The following is a 21,296-nucleotide window of genomic DNA, read 5'->3' as shown; positions in this document are numbered from 1 at the left end:
GGCATTGATAAAGCACGGCCCATTGTCACTTACAAGGACATTAGGCAGGCTGTGCATGGCAAACATGGCCCGTAGGCTTTCAATGGTGGCAGCAGATGTGCTTGCCGACATTATCACACATTCAATCCACTTGGAGTACGCATCTAAAACCACGAAAAACATTTTTCCCAAGATTGGGCCTGCAGAGTCGACATGAAGCCAAGACCACGGTTTGGAGGACCAACACCATAAACTTAGTGGCGCCTCCCTGGGTGCATTGCTTAACTGGGAACATGTATTACATTTGTGCACACAGGACTCTAAGTCTGTATCGATACCGGGCCACCACATGTGGGATCTGGCTATCTCTTTCGTCATTACAATGCATGGGTGGGTACTGTGGAGATCACTAATGAAAGTGTCCCTGCCCTTTTTTGGCACAACTACCTGATTGCCCCGTAGGAGGCAGTCTGCCTGTATAGACATTTCATCTTTGCGCCGCTGGTACGGCTTTATTTCTTCCTGCATCTCCAACGGAACACTAGACCAACTCCCGTGGAGCACATAGTTTTTTACTATGACAGTAAGGGGTCCTGGCTCATCCAGGTTCTAATCTGTCAGGCGGTAACAGGTGATTGCTCCCTCTCGAATGCCTCCATTACCATAACTAAATCTGCAGGCTGTGCCATCTCCAGCCCGGTGATGGGCAATGCTAGCCTACTGAGAGCATCAGCACAGTTTTCTGTGCCTGGCCTGTGGTGGATGTGTAGTTGTATGCGGCCAACGTGAGTGCCCATCTCTGGATGCGGGCCGATGCATTCGTATTTATCCCCTTATTTTCAAAAAAGAGGGATATAAGCAGCTTATGGTCGGTTTCCAATTCAAATTTGAGCCCGAACAGATATTGATGCAATTTTGTACCCTGTAAACACACGCTAACGCTTCTTTTTCGATCATACTGTAGGCCCTCTCGGCCTTAGACAGACTTCTGGATGCATAAGCAACCGGTTGCAATTTCCTAAATTCATTAGCTTGTTGCAATACACACCCAACCCCGTACGACGGCGCATCACATGCTAGTACCAAACGTTTACATGGATCGTACAACACATGCAATTTGTTTGAACATAACAGCTTCCTAGCTTTCTCAAAGGCATTTTCTTGGCTTTAACCCCATACCCATTCATCTCCCTTGTGCAGTAAAGAGTGTAGAGGTTCTAACAATGTGCTAAGACCCGGTAAGAAGTTACCAAAATAGTTCAGGAGTCCTAGAAACGACCGCAGCTCTATCATATTCTGTGATCTCGGTGCGTTCTTGATTGCTTGCTTCTTCGAATCGGTTGGCCTGATGCTGTCTGCCGCGATTCTTCCCCCCAGGAACTCCACTTCAGGCGCTAGGAAAATGCACTTCGAGCGTTTTAGCCTGAGCCCCACACGAGTAAGCCGACTAAGAACCTCCTCCAGGTTCTGCAGGTGCTCGATGGTGTTCAAACCTGTGACCAAGATGTCATCCTGGAAGACCACGGTGCGCAGGACCGACTTCAGCAAGCTTTCCATGTTCCTCTGGAATATCGCCACGGCCGATCAAATCCCAAACAGGCATTTGTTGTAAACGAAAAGACCTTTGTGTGTGTTGATGCAGGTGAGGCCTTTCGAAGATTCTTCCAGCCCCTGCGTTATGTAGGCCGAGGTCAAGTCCAGCTTCGTGAACGTTTTCCCTCCCGCCAGCATTGCAAATAGGTCGTCTGCCTTTGGTAGCGGGTATTGATCCTGCATCAAGATACGATTGATAGTTACTTTTTAATCACCACAGATTCTGATGGTGCCGTCTCCCTTGAGGACTGGAACGATTGGACTGGCCCACTCATTGAATTCGATCAGCGAAATGATGCCTTCTCGTTGCAGCCTGTCCAGCTCAATCTCCACCCTCTCTTTCATCATGTAAAGTACCGCTCTCGCCTTGTGATGGATGGGTCGCACCCCCGGAATCAAATGGATCTGCAACTTTGCTCCTTGGAACTTCCCGATGCCGAGTTCGAACAGCGAGGGGAACTTGCTTAGGACCTGGGCACATGAGGTGTCGTCAACAGACGAAAGCGCTCGGACGTCGTCCCAGTTCCAGCGTATCTTTCCGAGCCAGCTCCTGCCAAACAGTGTGGGGCCATCGCCCGGTACCACCCAGAGTGGTAATTCATGCACCGCTCCATCGTAGGAGACCTTTACAGTAGCACTGCCAATTATGGGAATCAGTTCCTTTGTGTACGTTCTGAGTTTGGTACGAATTGAAGCCTTGTTGCACCACAACTTATCGAAAGTCTTTTTACTCATTATGGACTGGCTTGCGCCCGTGTCCAGCTCCATGGACAGCGGGAGTCCATTTAATTCAACCTTCAGCATTATCGAGGGACACTTTGTGGTAAATGTGTGCACCCCATATACTTCTGCCTCCTTGGCCTGAGGCTCTGATTCGTCATGATCCACCGTAGATCTGTCCTCCTCTGCTACATGGTGGTTTGCAGGATTAGCAGGGTTTACAGCTCGCTTGCATATGCGTTGGAGGTGTCCCATTGTTCCACAGCCCTTGCAAACGTATCCTTTGAAGCGGCATGAATGGAATCGATGATCACCCCCGCAGCATCAACAAGCTGTTAATTGCCTTGTATTCACCACCCTTGATGGCAGACTCCGAGTCATCTGCGGACGTGCAGCTACAGGCGTGTAAGTCCTGCCATGTACATTTCGATTCGAAAACAACATTACTTTGTTCGCAGTACTTGCAGCAGCACTAGTGTGCTGGGAAATTTGTTTGGTATTGTCACTGGTGGAGATAAATGCCTGGGCTATCGCTATGGCTTTACTCAAGGTTGGGGTCTCTACAGTCAAAAGTTTGCGAAGTATTACTTCATGGCCAATGCCAAGTACAAAGAAGTCCCTGAGCATGTGCTCCAAGTGTCCTTCAAATTCGCAATGTCCTGCAAGGCGCCTTAGCTCGGCGACGTAGCTCGCCACTTCCTGGCCTTCAGACCTCTTGTACGTGTTGAACCGATACCTCGCCATCAGAACGCTTTCCTTTAGGTTTGATGCTCCCGGACCAGTGTGCACAGCTCATCATATGACTTGTCTGTGGGTTTTGCTGGAGCGAGCAAGTTTTTCATGAGGCCATAATTGATACCCCGCAAACGGTGAGGAGGATCGCCCTTCATTTGACAGCATTCGCTTCTCCTTCCAGCTCGTTGGCCACGAAGTATTGGTCAAGTCGCTCCACGATGGTTTCCCAATCATCTCCCTCTGAAAATTTCTCCAGGATGCCCACAGTTCTCTGCATTGTTGTGTTGGGGTTCGTTATCTGTATCTCGTCGCCAGTTGTTATGTCTCGGATAAAGAGTCAGACTAGATGCTGCAAGCTCAAAGTAAGTGTGACCGTAGTCCTTTATTGCAGCTCTGAGTGCCTCTCCAGCCTGTGAGGCCTCCTTATATACAGGTGCTCCCAAGGAAGCCCTCTGGTGGTTAGACATGGTAATTACAGGTTTACATACATAACAGGCTAAGTACCTTAAGGGAAAAAAGTTGTAGGGTTACGGGGAAAGAGCAGGGGAGTGGGACTAGCTGAAGTGCTCTTGGAGAGAGCCGACACAAGCTCGATGAGCCAAAGCGGCCTCTTTCTGCGCTGCAACTATTCTATGATTCTATATTTTGCCTGCCTATTTTTGATTCTAATCCACCTAAGCCAGATCCCTTTACAACTCACTAAAATTAGCCCTCCTCCAGTTCAGTATTTTCACGCCTTTGTCCTTTTCCATAACTCTAAACCTGATAGGATGATCACTGTTGTCCAAATACACCCCCACTGAAATATGCTCCAATTTATTCCCCAGAACTAGATCCAGCACTGCTTCCTTCCTTGCTGGGCTGGAAACAAACTGATCAAGAAAGCTGTGTTCTTGAAGTTATGCCACTCCCTCCTCCGCTTGCCTATGATGTCACTTTTCGAATTTTTCCCCGTCTCTGTTTTGTTGCATTGTTGCCAGGTTCACGCGCTGCTTTAAATGCTCCACTTTCCTGATGTGGTTTGATTATCTGCCACTGCCACCAGGTTCACACGCTGCTTTAAATACTCCGCTATTCCAATGTGCTTTGCTGTACTGCCGCAGTTTTTTGAATGCTCCACTCTCACGATGTATTTTGTTGCACCACCTCTGCCGCTTGGTTCATGCGCTGCTTTTAAATACACCACAGTAGGACAGGAATACTGTTGCTCCAATATTCCATCCCTTTCTGTGAAAGCTTGATCTCCCCTGTCAATTCACTTTAACAATGTTGTAGACCTGATGGAAAGAAAATGGGCTAGAACTCACTTCGTACTGCTCAATGTTAATCCAGCTGCTCAAAGAATTTTATCGTGATCATTTAAAAATATTGAAAGCCACTAAATTCAAATGGAATGATCAGATGGAATGTCAACCTGTTAATTAAAGGCTTTAGCTGATGGGTAAAAAGTTTTACTGACTTTGTTTATAATTTAATATTAAATTGTACTGCTTGGTACTTTTACATTTTTTTTTAGGTTTGGCACAGTCTGGCACCTGGGGCTGTTTTGATGAATTTAATCGAATTGAGCTGCCTGTATTATCTGTAGCAGCGCAACAGATTTATATTGTTCTCGTAGCAAGGAAAGAAAGAAAAAAAAGTTTTATCTTCACCGATGGAGATAATGTATCACTTAATCCAGAGTTTGGCATTTTTATCACAATGGTAAGTAAAAAAGAAGTTGGAATGGAGAATTAGGATACAGCTTATTTAGCGCAGAAACAGGCCATTTGGCCCAACTGGTCCATGCCAGTGTTTATGCTCCACATGAGCCTCCTCCCATCCCTCGTCATCTAAAATGATCAGCATATCCTGGTGTAGAGTACCAGCAGATGGATGCTTTGTATGTTCTGAGCTGCCTGACCAGTTTAAAATCCGTCCATTGCTCCTTCATTTCTTCCTCCACAAAAAACAGATACAGGAGAATTAGCAATGGGAAACACATTGGGACATGTGTGCAATTGGCCGATGGGAGTGGAGGGGCGGTGGAGGGAATAAATAGCATCACTGCAACAAAAGGCACAAAGGTAGATAATAAAAACAGTAATCAATAGCAATAGGCAAAAAATAAATTGCCAAATCATCTGAGAAATCCTGCGGTGCTCTTCAAAATCACTTCAATCTTTCCTCGAACACTTAGCAGCCTGGGATATCCAGACACAGCAGGACACAAAACGGAATATATGAGATCAGTCTTTCACTACCACTTTATCTGAATGCGACTTCCCATTTTAGAGTGGGCACTGCCGCTGGATATGATAGCAGGAAATGGGTTGTGAAAAAGTGGCCATGGATCGAGCATAATGCATCCCCTGCCTTGCCCAACTGGCTTTCACCTAAACAGAAGCATTTAGTACAGTAAGATCAGTCTCAGCATTTGAAGTGAACTAGGAGCTACCTTACAAATTGAGGAAGCAGCGGTGAGGTGACTAAGACGCAAGGCTCATTCATTTATGCCAATCGGAGATCTAGCATAGGATTTTTAACATCCTATGTGACAGAGCATAGCCGTGGGTGCTCAACCCAATAAAAGCTGCCAGACACTCAGTTAACACAAGTTAAAAATATTTTGTGGGGTAAGGAGAAAGAAAAAGAAACACTAATATTTATCTAACGCCTTTGAAGACCTCGGGGCATCCCAAAGTGCTTTACAGCCAATCATTACTTTTTGAAGTTTAGTCACTGTTGTAATGCATGAAATGTGGTGGCCAATTTGCGCACAGCTAGGTCCCACAAACAGCAATGTAATATATGACCAAATAATCTGTTTTAGTGATGTTGATTGAGGGATAAATATTGGTCAGGACACCAGGGAGAACTCCCCTACTGTTCTTCGAAATAGTGCTATAGGGTCTTTCACATTCATCTGAGAAGGAAGACGGGGCCTCGGTTTAACATCTCATCTGAAAGACGGCACTTCCCACCACGTAGCACTCCCTCAACACTGCACTGGAGTGTCAGCCTAGATTTTGTGCTCAAGCCACTGGAGTGGGAGTTGAACCCACAAGCTTCTGACTCTGAGGCAAGAGTGCTGTCACTGAGCCACGTATGACAAGAGGTGCAAGAGTGTTCCTTCAGGCTTCAAAAAGGAAGTTTGGGCCACTGTCACAGACAGCTGCCTGCCTCCGAAAGCTGCCGACAAAACTTAGGATTTTTTTTGAAAATCTTGAATTTGATGCAACAGCCTACCCAATCACATGATATATTGTGAAGGTCATGGATTCAAAAAGAAAGCTCCGAGACTGTAATCTGCCATTGTTTTGGGGCAAGAACTCTGTTGTTTGAAGGCCTGCACCAAGCCATTTAAGTACATTTTTAGTTCAAAAATATTTTGCAACACTTGCTCAGCATTACAATGTGAGAATGAAGCAGTAAAATGTCAGATCACTAGGCTTTTCTAATCATCTTTTCTGACCATCTATTTTGATGAAGAATACATACCCAAGGGGCTGGATTTTCAGTTGTCTAATGCCTCAGTTGGTGGCCAGAGTGGGAGCATAAGAGGTTACCGACCAGAAACACTGCATTTAGCGCCCCGACTGAAAATTTATTAGAGGTTCCCCGGGGGTGCAAACCAGTAGCGCCTGGCTGCTGATGATCTCTCCGATCATGACGTATTCCTGGTGCAATGCCCGCACTTGTGGCCCGGTCAGAAAATTAGCACTGCCGCTGTCATGTATTTAACTGTCATTGTAACCCATGTATAAACTGACCTAAGTTGTACACCATGAGAACATTGACCACTAGGTGGTGAACTTGTGGGAGACACTCCTAACTGGACTTTCAGGTATAAAAGGGGAAGCTCCACCCACCTTCATCACTTCAGTGCTGGCTAATAAAGGTTACTGGTCACAGAGTGACCTTCTCTCAAGTATAGGCCTCATGTGCATTTATACTGTATAGTAAGGACATATTATTGGCGATGAGAAACTGGGATTTAAACCACGCGAGCATGGCCACTAGCAGTACAGACGAGAGGTACTGTGTTGGTGATGATTGGGACGATTTTATTGAGAGGCGACAGCAAAGTTTCATCACTAAGGAATGGCTGGGACAGGATTCGGCTGACAAACGCAGGGCTCATCTCCTGACGGTTTGTGGATCCAGGACGTACTCCCTGATGAAGGACCTTCGAGCTCCAGAGAAGCCGGCGGACAAGACTTTTGAAGAGCTCAGTATGTTGATCGGGGAACACTTTAAACCGGCGAGCAGCATGCACATGGCGAGACACCGGTTTTACACGCACCAGCGGCGAGAAGGGCAAAGCATTCCAGACTTCATGGCAGACCTCCGGAGCCTATATAAGTTCCCAGATGCATACAGAGTGGAGATGCTGCGAGACTTTTTTATTGAGGGCATCGGGCACACTGAGGTTTTCAGGAAACTGATTGAGACCAAACACTTGACCCTGGAAACGGCAGCTTTGATGGCCCAGACATTTATCTCAGGGGAGGAAGAGACCAGAATGACGTTTGACAAAAATCTTGGTTCAAATGCAGCAAATGGACAGGGAGTCAACATTGTTAATACGGCACACAGTTCTCCAGGCAGACAGAGGCAATCGGACATGCCGGAGCATGCAGTTGAACCCAAAGGGGGAATTCAACAGAGACAATGGCTAGCTGAACGGTGATTCATGCCATTGCAAGGGACAATACGGCCAGTAATGGGGCCATCAACACCTGTCAATGGTGCGCTTAAGAACAGTTACAGAGATCGACTGGTAATGGACCTTTTGTTTCCAACAACGGCTCATGTTGGAGGTGTGGAGGCAAACACACAGCCAGAGCTTGCAGGTATCAGCAATATACCAGCAGAAACTGCAATGTCAGCAGTCACTTGGCGCGTATGTGCAGGAAACCTGCAGCCAGGTTGATGTACGAGGAGGACGGGCCCGATGTAAGCCCTACGAGGCCAAATGGACACTGGGGGAAATCGCTGGAAGCTGAAGTTCAGCGCGTTCATGTGGAGCACATATACAGTTCATACACCAAGACGCCACCGATAATGATGAAAGTGCTCCTTAATGGCATCCCAATATCAATGGAGCTAGACGCAGGGGCCAGCCAGTCCCTGATGAGTATCAAACAGTTCGATAAGTTGTGGGTGTCCAAGGCCAGGAGGCCAAAATTATTGCCAATTGACGCACAGCTACGGACATATACAAAGGAGATCATTCCGGTGCTAGGTAGCGCCACGGTAGTCGTGACCCACAAAGATTCGGAGAACAGGTTGCCACTCTGGATTGTCCCGGGGGATGGTCCCGCACTGCTGGGGATGAGTTGGCTTGCTGTCATGAACTGGAAATCGGGCGATGTCAATGCTATTTCTTCTGTGGAGCGAATATCATGCTCACAGGTCCTGGACAAATTTGACTCACTATTTCAAACCGGCATTGGCACTTTCATGGGGACCAAGGTAGTGATTCACAAAAAAACCCGGACGCCAGGCCAGTAAACCATAAGGCCAGAGCGGTACCGTACGTGATGCGGGAAAATATATAAGGCGAATTGGACTGCCTGCTGAGGGAAGGCATCATCTTGCCAGTCGAATTCAGTGACTGGGCGAGCCCGATTGTGCCGGTGCTCAAGGCGGATGGGTCGGTCAGGATATGTGATGATTACAAGGCCACCATCAATCGGGTGTCACTCCAAGATCAGTACCCGCTACCGAGAGTGGAGGACCTCTTTGCGACGCTATCCGGTGGCAAACCTTTTTCAAAATTGGACCTGACCTCAGTTTACATGACCCAGGAGCTGGCGAGTGAGTCGAAGAAGCTGACCAACATCACGACACACAAGGGGTTGTTTGAGTACAATAGATGTCCGTTTGGGATTCGCTCGGCCGCCGCGATCTTTAAACGAAATATGGAAAGCCTCCTCAAGTCGATTCCAAGGACAGTGGTTTTTCAAGACGACATCCTCATCACGGGTTGTGATACTGAAGAACACCTCATCAACCTGGAGGAGGTGCTGCGCAGACTGGACCGGGTAGGTCTGCGACTGAAAAAGGCAAAGTGCATCTTCCTAGCTCCAGAGTTAGAATTCCTGGGGATGAGGGTAGCAGCAGACGGGATCAGACCTACCGCGTCCAAAACGGAAGTGATCCAGAGAGCACCCAGATCCCGTAACACGACAGAGCTGCGTTCGTTCCTGGGGCTCCTGAACTATTTTGGTAACTTTCTTCCCAAATTGAACACGCTGTGAGAGCCACTACACGTGCTCCTACGCAAAGGTCGTGGATGGGTCTGGGCGGACAGCCAGGAAAGGGCTTTTGATAGAGCACGAAATTTGTTATGCTCCAACAATCTGTTAACGCTATATGACCCATGTAAGAAACTCGTTTTAACGTGCGACGCGTCATCCTATGGGATCGGGTGTTTGTGTTGCAGCAGTTAATGTCAAGGGTCAGTTACAGCCGGTAGCTTATGCCTCCAGAAGTCTGTTCCAGGCGGAACGGGGCTACGGGATGGTAGAAAAGGAAGCGCTTGCATGTGTATATGTTTTAAAAAGAATGCACCAGTACTTGTTTGGCAGGAAATTTGAGCTGGAGACAGATCACAAACCCCTAACGTCCCTTATGGCTGACAACAAGGCCATAAATGCAAATGCATCGGCTCGCATACAGAGGTGGGCACTCACGTTAGACGCCTATGACTATACAATTCGGCACAGACCGGGCACTCAGCAAGCTCCCACTCGCCACCACCGAGGGGGCAACCGAGCATGCTGCTGAGTTGGTCATAGCTGTTGAAGCTTTCGAAAGCGAAGGCTTACCAGTGACAGCCCGTCAGATTAAAGTCTGGACAAATAGAGACCCGCTACTGTCTTTAGTCAAGAAATGTGTCCTGAATGGGGACTGGACAGCCACGTACGGGGCATGCCCTGAGGAATTCAAACCATTTCACAGGCGCAAGGATGAACTCTCGATTCAGGCCGATTGCCTACTATGGGGAAACCGAGTATTCATGCCCCAGATGGGCAGAGAGATGTTCATCCGAGAACTCCACAATGAGCACCCGGGCATTGTCATGATGAAGGCAATTGACAGGTCACACGTTCAGTGGCCAGGGATAGATGCAGACCTGGAACTTTGTGTTCGCAGGTGCAACACGTGTGCCCAGCTGGGCAATGCACCCAGGGAAGCCCACCTTAGCCCCTGGTCCTGGCCCGCCAAGCCATGGTCACGCATCCATGTGGACTACGCAGATCCTTTCATGGGAAAAAATGTTTTTGCTTTTAGTAAGCGCCTACTCCAAATGGATTGAGTGTGACATTCTCAGTCCAAGCATATCCTCCGCCATGGTAGAAAGTCTACGGACAATGTTCGCCGCCCATAGACTACCGGACGTCTTGGCCAGTGACAATGGCCCGTGCTTTACAAGCATTGAATTCCAGGACTTCATGGCAGGAAATGGTATCAACCATGTCAGAACGGCACCATTCAAGCCGGCCTCAAACGGCCAGGCGGAATGAGCAGTGCAGATAATCAAACAGGGGATGCTCAGAATCCAAGGGGTTCCCTACAAAGCCGCTTATCACGCCTCCTGTTGGCCAATAGATCCTGACCACACTCGCTCACAGGGGTCCCACCCGCAGAGCTGCTAATGAAAAGGACGCTCAAAACCAGGTTATTCCTTATACACCCCACCATGAAAGAAATTGTTGAGAGCAGGCGCCAGTCACAATGTGACTACCATGACGGGAATGCGAGGGCGCGACGTATTGATGTCAATGACCCTGTCTTTGTCCTCAACTACGCTGCAAGGCCTAAATGGCTCGCAGGCACTGTGATTGCCAAAGAGGGGAATAGGATTCTGCTAATTAAACTTACCAATGGACAAATTTGCCGCAAACACGTGGATCAAACAAAAACGAGGTTCAGCAACCCCATAGAAGAAGCAGAGGAAGAACATGATGTAGAGTTCACTCCTCCACAGTTGACTGAACACCGGAACCAAGCAAAGGAAAGCCCAGTCACTGTGGGCAGTCCGGTCAGGCCTGAGGCACTGCAAACAGCAGACACTCAGGCCAGCGCCCAACAACGGAGCTCCAACTCAGGCACTCTACAAGAGAGCATAAACCACCAGAGAGACTTAACCTGTGATCCCAATAAGACTTTGGGGGGGGGGGGTGATGTCATGTATTCAACAATCATTGTAACCCATGTATAAATTGACCTAAGTTGTACACCGTGAGAACACTGACCACTAGGTGGTGAACTTGTGAGAGACACTCCTAACCTGGACTTTCAGGTATAAAAGGGGAAGCTCCACCCACCTTCATCACTTCAGTGCTGGCTAATAAAAGTTACAGGTCACAGAGTGACCTTCTCTCAAGTATAGGCCTCATGTGCATTTATACTGTATAGTAAGGACATATTAGCCGCCAAGAACAACTTCGGGATAAACAGCGGTACAGGCTTGCAGCGTCATTAACTGACAGCTACTTAAAGAGATGAGGAAGCACATCCTCGGAGGTTCACAGTCAGTGCAACGTTTATACAGAGTTGTAATGGGTGCGTGAGTCTCTGAGTTTGCGTGAGTCTCCGAGTTTGTAGCGGCAGATAGACTTAACAGTACAGGTTGAAAACATTAATGGGTGCATTACTATGCTGCGCCTTTAAGACTCAGCTGTTGCCAGGGTCTAACTCGGAGTTCCGAGCATGCGCTACCGGCCAAACTTTCGTTATCGCCGCCCCAGCTGTAGTGTGCAATGGCTGATTTAATACCCCTGTCAGCTCCTCACCCAATTCTGATGAGTTTTTGGGCGCAAAATTTTTCAAGGTGCTCAAATTACCGCTCCGCCTGGGTTACCGCCTCAAATGAGGCGTGGGCGACTTTCTCCCCCAAGATGTCATAACCTCTTTTTCCCCTTTACAAATATTGACTGATGTGGGAGATATTTACTGAAATTGCTGTGTTTGAATCAGTTTTCTTTGCTTTGTCTAATTGGGCTTTGTGTGACAGTGATAGTGAGTTGGCAGCCCTTTTTTTCTCTCTCCCTATTTTTATTTCCATTCAATGCAAAGCTCTCAGTACTGACTTAAGTTTCTCTGATATCCCATATACAGCAGCTAACGGCACATATGCCCAGCACTCTTTCCCTTCCATTATTCTCAGCCTTACATGACTATCCATGAATAGTATTGCTGTTACGGTGGGAAATAAATGTTTTTGGGTAGATTTTTGTATTTACCACCTGGCTGTATAGCGTTATTTGACTGGTGCGCACTATAACAGAGCCCATCCAATTTCCTTATATTTAAATTAATAGAAGGGAAATAAGGTGGGCCCCATTACAGCTAGGTAAATCTCCTTCCCCAGTTTTTCTCTCTATGCTCCACCTAGGTAATCCTTTAAGAGCAAGCAGTAAAGATAAAAATCTGCCCATTTATTTACTTTGATATTCACTCAAATTAGGAATAGGTCAATTAAGGAATGTCATATTATGGAAGTCTCTTCGGCTTTTCTTTCTGTCCAACACCTCTGAAAGTCTAATTTTTCCTTTTTCCTCCCTTGCAGAATCCTGGATATGCAGGGCGTCAAGAACTGCCAGAAAATCTGAAAATTCAATTTAGGACAGTCGCCATGATGGTGCCAGACAGACAGGTGAGAGAAATTGTTCAACTTCTGAGATGTTACATATATTCCAAAGAAGAACTCAAACTAGGTGAAATTTTAACTCGAGTCCATTTAATCTACATCTACAAGTAAAATGATAAACGATATCAACAGAACAAAATATGTTATAATTGTTTTACTGGGACCAAGTCTGCAACTACCTATAGGATACACTTGACAGCAGATGATAAGGCCAATCATTTTCTTGTTTATGTAGCCAAAATCATCATGAAAATAATTTTAACTGCCCCCACCTGGAGGAAACTGGGTTGGGGGTAGTTCAAATCAGGTGTCAGTTACTCCCGCAGATCCCACTTCCTTCCTGCCGTGTCTGCATTTTAACCTGCTCCTTTGAAACCCACAGGACGGAAGCAGTGTCCTGTGTAGATATGCAGATCAGGTCCGAAGATGTCATCAGGACCTGATCTGTGATATCAGCCAGAGTCTTGAGCTGGGATGGTGGTGGAGGGGGTGGATGGAAGTATCTGCAAAGCCTGCTAGGAGACGGATCCAAGGTCAGGAATGACACAGAGTTAAGTTTAACACTTATTTTCAGTATTTTTGTGGGCCAGGAGTGTTCCACCAGGCCTCACAAGGAAACCATGGGCTGAGAGGATGGAGACGTTTAGGCCTCGGGGCCTAGACAGCTGAAGTCTCGGCCAACAATGGTGCATCGATTAAAATCGAGGATGCGCAGGTGGCCAGTATTGGAGCGCAGGAATCTCGGTTGATTAGAACATAAGAACATAAGAAATATGAGTAGGGCCATTTGGCACCTCGAGCCTGCTCCTCCAATCAATAAGATCATGGCTGATTTGATCTTGGGCCAACTCCACTTTCCTGAACGCACCTCATAACCCTTCATTCCTCTATTGTTCAAAAATCTGTCCATCTCTACTTTGAATATATTCAATGACCTAGCCTCAACTGCTCTCTAGGAGAATTCCAAAGATTCACGACTCTCTGAGAGAAGAAATTCCTCCTCATCTCAGTTTTAAATGGTGGCCCCTTATTCTGAAACTATGCCCATTAATTTTAGATTCCCACAAGGGGAAACATTCTCTCTGCATCTACCTTGTCGAGCCCCGTCAGTATCTTATATGTTTCAGTAAAATCAGCTCTCATTCTTCTAAACTCCAATGAGTATAGGCCCAACCTGCTCAACCTCTCTTCATATAACAATCCCTTCATCTCAGGAATCAACCTCGTGAATCTTTTCTGAACTGCCTCCAATGAAAGTATATCCCTCCTTAAATAAGGAGATCAAAACTGTCCTCATGTGGCCTCACCAATACCCTGTACAGTTGTAGCAGGACAACTCTGTTTTTATACTCTAACCCCCTTGCAATAAAGGCCAACATTCCATTTGCCTTCCTGATTACTTGCTGCACTTGAATACTAACTTTTTGTGTTTCATGCACAAGGACCCCCAGGTCCCGCTGTACTGCAACATTTTGTAATTTTTCTCCATTTAAATAATAATTTGCTTTTTTATTTTTCCTGCCAAAGTGGATAACCTCACACTTTCCCACATTATACTCCATCTGCCAAATGTTTGCCCACTCACTTAGTCTGACTATATCCCTTTGAAGATTTTTTCTGTCCTCCTCACAACTTGCTTTCCCACCTATCTTTGTATCATCAGCAAACCTGGCTACATTACACTCGGTCTCTTCATCCAAATCATTAACATAAATTGTAAATAGTTGAGAACCCAGCACCAATCCCTGTGGCACCCCACTAGTTACCGTTTGCCAAACGGAAAATGACCCATTTATCCCGACTCTCTGTTTTCTGACAGTTAGACAATCCGATAAAGCATTCCAGTCACAAAAGCACCCATCAACCATTACCCTTTGCTTCCTGCCTCAGAGCCAATTTTGGATCCAACTTGCCACTTTACCCTGGATCCCATGGGCTTTTCACTTTCATGACAAGTCTGCCATGTGGGACCTTTTCAAAAGCCTTGCTAAAATCCATATACATTACGTCAAACGCATCACTCTCATCGACCCTCCTTGTTACCGCTTCAAAAAATTAAATCAAGTTAGTCATACACGACTTTTCCTTAACAAATCCATGCTGACTTTTCTTGATTAAACCATGTCTTTCTATATGAAGGTTTATTCTGTCCCTCAGAATTTTTTTGAATAATTTTCCCACCACCGAGGTTCGGCTGATTGGCCTGTAATTTCTAGGTCTATCCCCTTCTTAGGCAGGGATTGTTCTCTGACAGTCTTATCAATCCGGGGGACAGTTACTGAAGCAGGGATTGTTCTCTGACAGTCTTATCAATCTGTGGGACAGTTAATTCACTTGTCTGCATTTCTTAAAAATCAACAAAAGTCTCTTGCCCTGCAACATATACTGGATTATAAGAATGTAATCATTATATAGGTTCATCCATCCAAATGATGTAGTCTTACAGATCCACCCTTAAGTGACTAGCCTCAAACTTTTTTGATTCTCAGTTCTTTAGTTCAGTTTTTAATCCTTCCTTTTCATTGATTCTTCATGTATCATCTTAATCCATTCCTGCTGTTGGCAGTTCCTGTTAACATGGCAATTTATTATCAGAAGATGCAACACAATCACTAGCTGCACAATGACCAACACATGCGAGACAATTTGTATCTAAGGAGGAATTTTGATATCCTTCCAATGTTCTCAAAGGAAGAATCGTCCTCAATCTTAGACAGTTCTTTACATAATTCACGGTTCTTTTGGGCCAAGGTATAATAATGCTTTTGGGACTGCTTAATCATCTCATCCATTCTACCAAGTATTCTAGTAGAGGTGGGATGCCATAGCCAAATCGGACCATGTACTGGTGTAATTGCTTCTTTAAATCATCTTCTACAGTAATATCTACTTGTCTATGTGAATAAATGCTTAATAAAACCCATACCCCAAGTCTCACAGTTTAGACTGGGGTAAAGCAAAAAGCTCCTGTCGCAATGGGACAAGTCAGGTTGGTACCGTACTGATATTCCCGGTGTATGGTGGTGACACAGTCTTATCAATCCATGGGACAGTTACTGAGGCAGGGATTGTTCTCTTATAGCCTTATCAATCCGTGGGACAGTTACTTCACTTGTCTGCATTTCTTAAAGTTCAACAAAAGTCTCTTACCCTGCAAGATATACTGGGTTATAAGAATTTAGTCACTTTGTAGGTTTATCCATCCAAATGATGTAGTCTAACACAGTGGAGGTGGTGGTGAGGTAACATGGCTATCGTCAGCATACATGTGAAACCTGATGTTATTTTTTTGGATAATGTCATCGAGGGGCAGCATATAGATGTGAAATAGGAGGGGGCTAAGGAATGATCTTTGAGGCATTCCAGAGTTAATGGATTGGGAACTGGAAGAGAGGCCATTGCAGCTGATTCTCTGTCCACAACTGGCTATATAGGAATGGAACCAGGTGAGGACAGTCCCACCCAGCTGGCTGACGGAGGAGAGGTGTTGGATGAAGATGGTGTTGTCAACTGTGTCAAAGCCAGGATGCAGGCCAAAAAGGATGAGGAGGGATGGTTTACCACAGTCACAGTTACCATGAGAGCCATTCTGCCATAAAGAACATCATTGAGCAAACAATCAGGCATGCTTCCACTGCCTCGACCGTTCCAGAGCAGCTTTGCAGTACACTGGAGTGGGAGTAATTTATGCAGGACATATGGTGGAAAGTTTATCCAGGCGGGAAGTCTTCAATGAGCCAAGATTTCAATGCAATCATCCACAATTAGGGCAATAAAAAATATCTAAATTAACTTGGAAAATTATAGTACTCAAATTTAACATCGGATTCAGATTCAGAGACCTTAAGGGCTATGATTCTTATCTATATGTAGTTGTACATATCTGCACTACTAATTCAGCAGTTGTTCAGAAATACAGATGTGTTCATTTATTTATTTATATCTAAAAATAAATATACCTATATATTTCTATTCCATTTGAATATGAAGCATGGTTCCTTTGTAAAATTCATTTTATTTGTTTCAGATCATTATAAGGGTCAAGCTTGCCAGTGTTGGATTTTTGGATAATGTGTTGCTGGCTCAGAAATTCTTTGTACTTTACAAGCTCTGTGAAGAGCAACTCACTAAGCAGGTATGTAATAGACATATAGATGCCCTGAAATAATTAAAAGTTCAATGTTACATCTAGAAAACCTTAGTGTTCATAATCAAAATCCTAACCATTTTTCAGCTAAATTTTCCTTTCACCTCTCCTTATAATGCAATGAATTTAAATTGCTTTATGCTAAAAGTGATGGAAAATGAAGAGAAAAATAGATGTGAGTGCTGACAGGTTGCAGTTCTTCTGAAGACTTTTGGAAAGCAAGTCAAATCCCATCTCTTTTGTGCGCGCACCTTTTAAGAAATGAACAGCAGAAACATTCAACTCAGCAAGCTAGTGACCTTCACAGAAACATTTTCAGTCCCATAATTTAATGGGTTGAGTCCCTTCATATTCTATTATTCCGTCCTTGATATTGAAAGTTCCTTGTGTAAACCCAAGGTGGCCTCCAAGAACTAAGGGGGAGAAATTCCCCAGCGCCATGCGTTGGGGTGGTAAGCAACTCGGGGCAGGACTCCCTGTGCCCGACACAGAAGTCCTGCCCCAGCTGCGATATTGCAGTTGCTGCCCTTCAAAGGAAGTGGAGCATAATCTCCACTTCCTCTTGAGGCGGGTTCCGGGGTGCTATTGGGGCACATTGGTCAGCGCTACGCAGCTGCTCCACGTAGCGCTGACGTGTTTCAATGCCCCTCCCCTTCGGCTCAGGGGAAGAGCTGGTGCACACGGTGGCATGATGCCAAGGCCACGGCCCGGCACCCAAAACAGAGTGCCAGGCTGCATGATGGCGGCCCGGACCACGCAAGAGAAGAAGAAGTCGGGCCAACCGGTGAGTCAGCAAAGCCGGCAAGATGGAGGTACAGAGCATTCCCCACCTCCCCTTTAACTTTCGCCCCATGAGCAGAGTTCATGACCCGTGAGGCTGGCGCTGCCACTGCTCGTGGCAACCTCGCGGGGCACTGGGCAATTTCCACCGCTAGGTGGAAAGGGGTCGGCACACAGAGCTAAGGGGGTGCTGCACACGGCAATGACATCATCGGTAGTTTCTCACCGACCGGGGTGCTACTGGTGGGTCACGGTGCTACCGTGGCAGCACCTCTGCTAACTCCCGCGCAAAGAGTAATGGATAAAAACTGACCCTTGGAGAACACCACTGCAAAGCACCTCCCAGTCTGAAAAATACCATCCACCACTACCATTTGTATCCTGCCACGGAGGCAATTTTGTAACCTTATGCCACTTTCCCCTTAATTCTATGGGTTTCCCTCTGCGTAATAAGCCTCCTATGTGTACTTTGTCAAATGCCTTCTGAAAAACCATATATACAATATCTACTGCACTACTTTGATCTGCCTTTTGTATTACCTCGTCATTCACTTCATTTTAATTGTTATTAGTTCTGAACGCATGGCCCCTTTAATTCATAGCCCTCTTAATTGCCCACAATCCCTTGTGAATCCCACAGCCTCACTGCCAGAGGCTGTAGGAAGTTGGAACGCTGGTCCATAAGGTGAACTTTGGGTCGGATACCTCCAATAACGCCACCAAGAGGGCATTACACTGGAAGTTAGGACTGGGCTAAAAAAATTTAGCCCCCAGCATGAATTTTTGTCTCGTAGCGCAGCGACCATTTTCAGCAGCAAAAAGCCCGAGGCCACGGTGACACCAGCAAATTGATGTCCAATTTCTAGACCTATATGTTTAGAAAAAGTTTTAGGGTTCAATTTTGCCTGTTAATCTTTTCTCTTAACCTCTCTTTGCCTTCCATATTAACTTTCCCAATTCCATCCTGTACTTTCCCTAATCTCCCGAATTATTAACTGGCTCTTTCTCCTTATATTTGTCATAAGCCTCCTTTTTCTGTTTTATTTTAACTTTTATTTCTTTTGTCATCCAGAAGGCATTAGCTTTGGATGTGCCAGCTTTTCCCTTCAATTTGTACCTGAGTAACTCTTCCCTGAATGCACTCATTGATTGTTGAATATTGAGGGGTTTTAGGAATATGGGGATAGTGCAGGAAAGTGGAGTTGAGTTAGAAGATCAGCATGATCTTATTGAATGGAGGAGCAGGCTCCACGGGTTGAATGGCCTACTCCTGCTCCTAATTCTTACGTTTTTATTGCTCCGTCACTGCTTTACCCTGCAATCGCCTTTTCCAATCTACCTGTGCTCGGTTCCTTCTTAAATTAGCTCTTCCCAAGTTGTATATTTTTACCTTCGATATTTTCTGATCTCACTCCATAATTATTTTAAACCGAATTAGGTTGTGGTCACTCGAAGCTAGTTGATCTCTCACTTTAACACATTCCATTTGCCCTACTTCATTTCCCACATCTAACACTGCTTCCTTCCTTATCGACATATTGACTGAGAAAATTCTCCTGTGCAGATATCAAAAATTCTTCTCCTTCCCTACCCTTAGCACTATGTTTTCCCAGTCTATATTAGAGTAATTAAAGTCTCCTAATATTACTACTCTATTTTTGTTGCACACCTTTGAAATTTAGCTTATATAGCTCCTTCTCACTGTTTATTCTATTAAAAACTCCGAACAATGTAACAGATCCCTCTCCTTTTCTCAACTCAAGCCAAATAGATTCAGTCCTAGAACTATCTGGTAAATCCTTTCTATTTAGAACTGTAACTTCATCCTTAATCAATACTGCAATGTCCGCTCCTCTTTTTCCTTCTCTTTCTTTCCTGAATACTTGATAACCAGGAATATTAAAAAGGCATTCATGGCCTTATTTGAGACATGTCTCTGTTAATAAAAACATAAGAACATAGAAATAGGAGCAGGAGTAGGCCATACAGCCCTCAAGCCTGCTGCGCCATTTAATACGATCATGGCTGATCCGATCATGGACTCAGGCCCACTTCCCTGCCCGCTCCCCATAACCCCTTATTCCCTTATCGGTGAAGAAACTGTCTACCTCTGTCTTAAATTTATTCAATGTCCCAGCTTCCACAGCTCTCTCAGACAGCGAATTCCACAGCTTTACAACCCTCTGAGAGAAGAAATTCCTCCTCATCTCAGTTTTAAATGGGCGGCCCCTTATTCTAAGATTATGCCATCTAATTCTAGTCTCCCCTATCAGTGGAAACATCTTCTCTGCATCCACCTTGTCAAGCCCCATCATAATCTTATACGTTTCGATAAGATCACCTCTCATTCTTCTGAATTCCAGTCAGTAGAGGCCCAACCTCCTCAACCTTTCCTCATGTCAACCCCCTCATCTCTGGAAACAGCCTAGTGAACCTTCTCTGAACTGCTTCCAAATCATGTATATCCTTTCGTAAATATGGAAACCAAAGCTGCACGCAGTATTCCAGGTGTGGCCTCACCAATACCCTGTATAACTGTAGCAAGACTTCCCTGCTTTTATACTCCATCCCCTTTGCAATAAAGGCCACGCTACCATTGGCCTCCCTGATCACTTGCTGTACCTGCAAACTACCCATTTGTGTTTCATGTACAAGTACCCCCAGGTCCTGCTGTACTGCAGCACTTTGCAATCTTTCTCCATTTAAATAATAACTTGCTCTTTGATTTTTTTCTGCCGATGTGCATGACCTCACACTTTCCAACATTATACTCCATCTGCCAAATTTTTGCCCACTCACTTTGCCTGTCTATGTCCTTTTGCAGATTTTTTATGTCCTCCTCACACATTGCTTTTCCTCCTATCTTTGTATCCGTCAGCAAATTTGGCTACGTTACACTCAGTCCCTTCTTTCAAGTCGTTAATATAGATTATAAATAGTTGGGGTCCCAGCACTGATCCCTGCGGCACCCCACTAGTTACTGATTGCCAACCCAAAAATGAACCATTTATCCCAACTCTCTGTTTTCTGTTAGTTAGCCAATCCTCTATCCATGCTACTACAATACCCCCAACCCCGTGAAGTTTTATCTATGCAGTAACCTTTTATGTGGCACCTTGTCAAATACCTTCTGGAAGTCCAAATACACCACATCCACTGGTTCCCCTTTATCTACCCTATTCATTACATCCTCAAAGAATTCCAGAAAATTTGTCAAACATGACTTCCCCTTCATAAATCCATGCTGACTCTGCCTGACCAAATTATGCTTTTCCAAATGTCCTGTTACTGCTTCTTTAGTAATGGACTCCAACATTTTCCCAAGCACAAATGTTCGGCTAACTGGTCTATAGTTTCCTGCTTTTTGTCTGCAATCATGTCATAATCCCATGTGGCAATTTGTGCCTGTAGCTCACCAATCTTATTGGTTACATTATGGATATTGACATACAAACAGTTCAATACCTCCCTCGTCACTTTTGCTATTTTCCTCAATCTGGTCCCTGCATTTTTTGGAATAATCCTAATTTTATTGCTGTTGATACTCTGCTTTCTGCGATTTTTTGTTTCTCCTCCCCCTACCAACTTAGTTTAAACCCTCCCCAACACTAGCTAACCTGTCAGTGAGTACTTTAGTCCCGGCTCTGTTCAAGAGCAACCCATCCATCTTGTACAGGTGCTCCTTCACCCCAGAACCAG

General features: G+C 45.4%; 1 protein-coding gene across 1 annotated transcript in view; it reads left to right on the top strand.

Moving 5' to 3' along the window:
- The window catches only part of LOC139266712 (dynein axonemal heavy chain 8-like), a 2,132,242-nt gene that overhangs the window by 1,584,126 nt on the left and 526,820 nt on the right, over nt 1-21,296 (top strand). The window contains exons 51-53 of the mRNA XM_070884298.1: nt 4,544-4,731; nt 12,590-12,676; nt 16,698-16,805. Coding sequence (XP_070740399.1) covers nt 4,544-4,731; nt 12,590-12,676; nt 16,698-16,805 — 383 coding nt within the window. The remainder of the gene's footprint in view (nt 1-4,543; nt 4,732-12,589; nt 12,677-16,697; nt 16,806-21,296) is intronic.

This window comes from Pristiophorus japonicus, chromosome 7 (assembly GCF_044704955.1).
Source record: "Pristiophorus japonicus isolate sPriJap1 chromosome 7, sPriJap1.hap1, whole genome shotgun sequence".
In the NCBI taxonomy this organism is placed as follows: Eukaryota; Metazoa; Chordata; class Chondrichthyes; family Pristiophoridae; genus Pristiophorus; species Pristiophorus japonicus.
Note: the sequence above shows the minus strand (reverse complement) of the source record. Positions and strands in the feature narration are given on the sequence as shown.